This window comes from Cajanus cajan, chromosome 2, assembly GCF_000230855.2.
Source record: "Cajanus cajan strain Asha chromosome 2, NIPB_CcT2T_4, whole genome shotgun sequence".
NCBI classification, from domain to species: Eukaryota; Viridiplantae; Streptophyta; class Magnoliopsida; order Fabales; family Fabaceae; genus Cajanus; species Cajanus cajan.
Genome location: NC_138518.1, coordinates 62,784,338 through 62,792,158, shown reverse-complemented (window position 1 = coordinate 62,792,158; position 7,821 = coordinate 62,784,338). Strand labels below are relative to the sequence as shown.

The window sequence follows — 7,821 nt, the reverse complement described above, 5'->3', positions numbered from 1 at the left end:
CCCCTTCATTTTTTTCACACAATTTCAGCTTACCTTCTCTCCTTTATTCCTTCCGTCTACCCCTTTTGAATCAGTTTCTTAGAATCGCATTCATTTCCTTTAAACCTTTCATAAAGTGGCTTCTTCAATCTACGTTATTGTTCATTCTGATGGTTCCATTAACCAATGTCCGAATGAAGGAATCACCTTCTCCTCTCCATCTGCAAAATTAGTTCGTATCAACAGAGGAATTACTCTAGAAAGGCTTCAAAGAGTCATCCACAGAAAGCTACATCGACAAGATTCTGAGAGGGTGGCTAGCATACATTTTCGGTACCCTATTAGACTTGGCCCAGGGGTTAGTAACTATACCTGTGTTGAGTTGACGGATGATGAAGACGTTGAGGAACTTTTCAATGTTCACGATTCTAATCAACTTCAATCAGGTATTGAATTATATGCTACATTTACTACAGTTGAATCACATGCACCACAAGTTTCACCTTCACGTTCACCTTACGAAGTTTATCAAAGTTACCAGTACACTAACCCATCTGGCCCTTCTTATGATATCCCCTCCAACTACGACATTGAGTCATACACACAACTTTTAAGTGGTCCAATCATGGACCTTAATGAAATACCTTCTCAGCCATTTGAGCAAGCTAGACCTTCTGCTTCTCAACCCAATGTTGAAACCAACATTGAAGATGATGTTGTTGTTGGTCTCCCAACAGAAAATGTCTTTGATCCTTTTAGCGAGGACGAAGACGAAATTCTCTCTGCACATGAACATGATGATGAAGAAACCCTCCCAATTCCAAATAATCCACCACTACAACCACAACCAGTAGCCATATACAACCCACCTCCATACTTTTTAGAGTTTCCCAATGAAATCCAACAAGACACTGAGTATAGCCATTTGTTGGAGCGTGATATGGTTGTGTATCCACCTGGAACACTATTTGTTGGCTAACGCTTCCAAACAAAAGAACAAATGCAGGACGCCATAAATAGATTTCACATTGTTAACCATTGCACTTACAAGGTTAAAAACTCAAGCAGTAGTAGGCTTGTTACGGAATGCGTTCACCACGACTGTGCCTGGAGATGTCGTGGTATATTGCGCACCAGGGAACAACATTGGGAAATCATGATCCTTGAGGGCCCCCACACATGTGTTTCCCCACTTATCTCCCAAGATCATAATAAATTGGGATCACAAATGATTGCTCAAAGCATTGGTGAAATTATTGAGGTTGATCCATCGACATCCATTTCAACCATCATAGCCCACATCAAGTCCACCATGGGTTATACAATTAGTTACAGAAAGGGATGGTTGGCCAAGCAACATGCCATTGAGAATATCTTTGGAAACTGGGAGGAGTCGTACAACAAGTTACCAGGTATGTTGCAAGCAATGCAAATGTATGTTCCAGGTTTTATTTGGAAATTAAATACGCAACCGGCTTACCAAGGTGAATTATTGGACGAGGGGAGTGTTATATTTAAAAGGTTATTTTGGACCTTTAAACCATGCATTGATGGTTTTGCCTTCTGCAAACCAATTGTACAAGTGGATGGTACCTTTTTATACGGGAGATACAAAGGTACACTATTGGTCGCAGTTGCGCAAGATGGTCGCAACAACATAATTCCTATTGCATTTGCTATTGTTGAAGGTGAAACTAGCGATGCATGGTTTTTTTTTCTTAAGAACTTGAGGCAGTATGTAACACCGCAAGATGGGTTGTGCCTTATTTCTGATCGTCATGAAGCTATTCGAAGTGTATACTCAAGAAATGGAAGTGGCTGGACAGAAAACAATTCTGTCCATGTCTATTGTATTCGACATATTGCACAAAATTCATGCGACGATTCAAAAATGCAGCACTAAAGAAAGATGTCGTCAATATGGGTAAGTTTATCATTACTTTTTTAAAAGCATTTGATTATTACTTTTAATTATTTAATAATTTTTTTTTTGCAGCCTACAGGATGACTGAACCTAGATTCTTTTACTATTACAACATAGTAAGAGATACTAATGTTGAAGCAGCTCAATGGTTAGACAACATTCCTAGGGAAAAATGGACACTAGCATGGGACAATGGACGACGTTGGGGACACATGACAACAAACCTAGTTGAGTCAATTAATTCCGTATTGAAGAAAACATGAAATTTGCCAATTTGTTCCATGGTAATGGCCACATACACTCGTTGCAACAAGTTTTTCGTTCAAAGAGGTAGGGAAGTGAGCGCAATGATTAATGCTGGACTTGTCTACTTGAAAATTGCAAATAAAACTATTCAAGATGCACAGTCTAAGGCAAATACTCATAGAGTTATCAGCGTTGACAGATCAAGTAGTAGATTTCTAGTAGAAGAAACGCAACATTCCAGAGAAGTTCGACCAGCTGGGAGATTTGCAGTAAGGCTTGATGAATTGTGGTGTGATTGTGGCAAGTTCCAGAAAGTTCATATCCCTTGCTCACATGTACTTGCTTCATGCTTACATGCACATCATGACTATGAAAGGTACATATCTCCCATATATACCTTACAACAAGTTGCAAAGGTATACGAAGGACAGTTTGGAGAGCTTCGACATGAAGATTATTGGCCTACTTACACTGGTCCAACTTTGTGACCAAATCCAGAACTGAAGAGAACTTCAAAGGGTCGACAAAAGTCCACCAGGATTAGAACAGAGATGGATATTAGAGAATAACATACTCATGTAAAAAATTGTTCTTATTGTCACACTCCTGGTCACACTAGGAAGACATGTCTGAATATTAGTCATGGATGTAGTTCTCGCCACCAATGATCATTATTGTTGTAATCAGTTGTAATAAATTTATTTAGTTATGTAATATTAAAGTTAATTAATTTGTGTTAGTATCGGATAGTACGTTGTGTTTGTGTTGAAATCGTATATTGTGTTGAAATCGTATATTGTGTTCGCTACAATACTTATAATTATAATAGTTTATAACCTTCTTAGTGCAGTAAATGTAAAAATGCATAACATTAAAATTCATATTACATTGATAAAGACACATAGTACATTAGAATAAAAAAACAATAACATTAACATAGAGTGATTTATATACATTTTTCAATCTCCGTAATGGTGTCCAGTTCCACAACGAGGGTGATGTCTATTACGGCCTGGATTACGCCGTGGAGGTTGTTGCTCAGAAAGATTTGCTTCATCATCAACCACCGGATGTTGAAATGGTGCTGAAGAACTTCCAGGTTCATTACCGAATTGTGGACGGTAAAGAGATTGCATGTATGATTGTGCCGAAGATGGAGTTCTAAAATCTACTCTAAATAAATTTGTAAAAAAATCCTCTGAAGTTGTTGCAAATGAATGTCGTCTGTCAATTATGTTTTGTTCAGGAGTGACGTATTGAGGATTTGATACATGCTGACCAGTCTCTTCATGCGATCGCATGGAAGTTCGACCAGTCTCAAATGTTGTGGAAGTCCTTCGTTGTTGATGGGTCCTAGGATCTTGTAGTAGTCGTGGCACAGATAAAAAATAGATGGAATTGGCCATGTACCATTCCATGTATTCTCGTGTGTGAAACAGTGGGCCTTGCATTGGATGACCCATCAATGTGTGCTCACGTCTATTGTTCCATATGTCGATCCATTGAGCATGTCTTGTAACCCAATTTTCATCTTGTCTTCCCCTCATGTCAATGTTGTGCAGGTTATCCAAATTATTCGGTGGAGAAGGGACATCCTGGAAGAGACGAAATTGCAATTTCACTCTATCAGATTGGTGCCATTCAACAATTGCAAAACAAATAATAGAGGTGCATGATGTCCATAGCAGAGCATCTCTATATGCTTGCATCGGTATTGCTGTTTGCAATTCTCCATATGGCGCCCATAAAAACTACAAAAAAAATTAAACTTCTTTAGTTAACATATTATGCTAAACAAAAGAAAATAAAAAATAATAATAAAACTTTGATTTTAAAGAGTTACCTGATCATTCTGAATATGATCAAACCTTGATCTATATCCAACAACATCATTATGAGGTACATTTTGAAAGTTTAAAACTCTGCCCTCGCTCCATTTACAAACTAGAGGGAATGTTGCTGGTAACCTGAAAATAGGCGCAATATATGGCATGCGATGCCATGCCCAAGACTGTAACAGAGATGCACAACCACCCATTGTTTTGCTACTAACATTTGTAGCTCTACACATTTCCCTATATAACATAGCTAAACAAGCCGACCCCCAACTATATCGCCTTGTTCTTCTAAGATTTATTAATAAAGATAAATACATAAGATGTACCTTATTGCCTGTTTTGTCAGGCATCAAAACACCTCCTATTAAACCTAATATATATGATATACAATGTGCATCAAGTTGTTCTTGAGATGGCTCCTCTGGTAATTCTAACATATTTTATCTTAACCACTTTAACTTAATCATACAGCCAATTAGTAACTCACCTTTAACTGGCATGATTCCGAGATAGGTGGAGCACATTTCCTCCCAGTCATATAATGTTGGGCCAATGATTAGTAAACCATCAACTCTTAAGCCAAGTTGAAGTGCAACATCCTCCAGTGTTATGGTGCACTCTCTAGTTGGAAAATGGAATGTATGAGTCTCAGGTCTCCATCTTTCAACCAAAGTTGTGATTAATGCGTGATCCACTTTCAGATGTCTGAGCTTTGAAACCCCAGAAAAACCAACTTCCTCTAGTATAGGAACAATTAGAGGGTGAGATTCTGGCATTGAATGATAGTAAGAACAAATAATATTCTCACTCTCCTGCAATAATTACCAAAATTAGTACTAATTTGTTACAAGTTCATTGAAATTTAAAGTAAATAACGAAAGTGCTAAACTTACCGTTCTACCAATGAAAGCAGACCTATGCTCATTTTGCTTCCACAACAACATTTTTGATATTTGGTTAATGAAAATTGAACCAAAAAAAGAATTTCTTACTATCAAGGTGAATCAGAAGCAGTACAGGAAAGGAGTAAAGGAGACAAACTCAGCTGAAATCGCATAAAAAAATGAAGGGGAGAGGGCCTATTTATAGAAAAATTTGCGTTTTTACTGTTTACCCAGAACGAGACGTTCCAAAACCAGAACGGCCCGTTCCAAAACCAGAACGGCCCGTTCCAAAGCACAAACCCATTCGTTAAAACAGCTCCTGGAACGGGCTGTTCCAAGGCCGTTCCAGGAGTAAAAAAATGTGTAAATTTGTATTTTGGAACGGGCTGTTCTAAAACAAGAACGGCCCGTTCCAGGTTAAAAAAATTGACTAAAAAATTTCTTTAAAACGGGCCGTTTCATGGGTCTATTTCAACGTTAATTCTTAATGCTGGAACGGCCCATTCTTGGCCCGTTTCACTTTCAGAAATGTCACTCTGTGCCTTTAAGCAGAACGGCCCGTTCTGCTTTCGGAACGGGTCGTTCCGCTTCCAACATCTGCCCACGTTTCCCTGCAAACACGAAAAAAATATATATATAAAACCAACTCAGAATTCGGTTCCCGGGAAATCGAATTCTGAGTTGAAAAAACAAAAAAAAAATACACTTTGATGCTCAGAATTCGGTTCCCCGGGAACCGAATTCTGAGCTTGAACGGTGAATGGTTCTAACTTGGTAAATAAACCTGCACAGTTGTTAATTGGGTAATTTTTTTTAAAAAAAGTAATATTTACGTAAAAAATTCTCTTTTTGAAACATAAATCGTACTTGTTTAACACATGTTGACATGTTTCAGAATATTTACTAAAATAAAATATTTTTAAAATTCCATGATGAGTGACTTGTAAACAACATTGAAAGTAAAATGAATTTTTATACAATATTAAAGTCAATTTTCTTTTATTTTAAAGAAAAAGGATGCTAAGTTTGTGAACTATCTTTGAATTAAGTCCAGATTGGTGTAAAGCCTTTTGAACATTTTTGCTGTACAAATTTAATTAGCAAGCTAATTACTCCATATTTAAATGCATAATTAAAAAACCTAAGATAGAAAAGGAAATGCTTACATGGAGAGTGGAGACGGTAGGTGCAACAAAAATGGAGATTAATTAGTCACCGCCCAAAAGTAAAAGTGAACAAAACAAGGATTAGAACTTAAGGAAAAATGAATTTTATTTTGTTTAACTTTTTCTTTAAAAAATATATTATTATTTAATAATGTACTAGTATTGTCCGATTTATGATTTTTTTTTTTTACGAGTTGACATGTATTTTTTGTTTTAATTAAGTAGGATTATTATGCTCATCAAAATTTTCCCCCCGAATTTCATCAATGAACTTTAAGACTTGATAAATATATAAATGTATTTAATAACAAAACATTATTTATTGAATAATAATATATATTTTCAATCACGTTAGATGCAAAATGATTTTAAAAATATTAAATGATAAGCGTTTTCGGAAGTTTTGGTTACCCGGCTGCTATGTGATGAATTGACGAGAATTATTGGGTCATGATTTCTAGAAGAATGAATGAATGATGAATGAGAGGTTGTTGTATCGAAAATATGGACGACCGGCATACCAAAATATAAATCTATTATAATATTCAATGGGGACAAGGTATTTTGATGTACATAATTTATTACAATTATTTTATTTTTTTTATTTATCAAATTAATTTCACAAAATATTTTTTTATGTGTAAGATAATATAGTTACTTTTATTTATTATATTAAATAAATAAATAAATTAAGATAATTTGTTTCACAACTCTATAATTACTTATAATTTTATCAGTTTGATTTATGTGTTTTTATATATTTATTTTTTTAAAATTCTAAGAAAAAGAAGAATAAATGGTTAAAGAGTAATAAATATTTGATTAGGTAAATTATGTAATTTTTATTTAATTTATATCAATTGATAAATTATGCAATTTTTATTTAAAATTACATGAAAAATTGATCACTAAATCACGATTTTTATTGTTCCCTTACATCTCTCACTTTCAATCTCTTTTACACTCTTCTTTCATTAACTTGTACATACATTTTCTTCCATCTTTGATTTTTATAATTACTCATCTCTTTTCTTTTTTAACATATTGGATCATTCTACTTACCATAGTCATTTGTTTTTGTTTTATGTTCTTTATGTGATATTAGATTAACAACACAATTAATAACTCTTTTTTTTAATTGTAATAAGAGAAAGTAGAAGATAAAGGAAATGATGGTGGTGATAGTTAGATGGTGAAAACGGGGAGGAAGGGAGAGCAATTGTTTCAATAGTAGTCATGTTGAACATAGATAATAGATGAAGTTTTCAAAAAGTCTCATAGAGGTAGATACTTCTCCATTATTTATTAAAAATAATTTGGCTATTGAAAACAATTTGGCTATCGTTGGGATTTTTCTGGCAAGCACACCATATTTGCTATAATATAGAAAATGAGTATAGGTTGTCGATTCACAATAACTTGGTAGATATTTTGTAATTTATATTATTCTAATTAAAACTTATAAGAAAAAGTAAAGATTTACACTAAGTATAAACATGTTGTTGTGCATTTCAATATTGATTTTGTTAAGAAAATAATAATAGAAAACAAGTATAAAGTCAAAAGATAACAATGCAAAAAATTGTTGGGATTGAGTTTCACTTATCATACTCTTATGTTCTCCTAAGATTATCTATATATGATTTTTATTACCTAATGTTATTGAATTCTTTAAAGTCATTCTAAAGCAATTTCTTACCCTTAGAAATTTTTAAGATTCTAATTTAATGAACGATTCCTTAGTTTACCAAATCAAAATCATTACATTAAGTTTGAGAAAGTGT

At 34.3% G+C, this 7,821-nt stretch overlaps 1 protein-coding gene across 1 annotated transcript; it reads left to right on the top strand.

The window, feature by feature from the left end:
* The first annotated feature begins 979 nt into the window (after window positions 1-979).
* Window positions 980-1,882, top strand: LOC145955114 (uncharacterized). The gene has a single exon (XM_083069819.1). The coding sequence runs from the start codon at window positions 980-982 to the stop codon at window positions 1,880-1,882; it is 903 nt and encodes a 300-aa protein (XP_082925945.1).
* The last annotated feature ends 5,939 nt before the right edge of the window (window positions 1,883-7,821 follow it).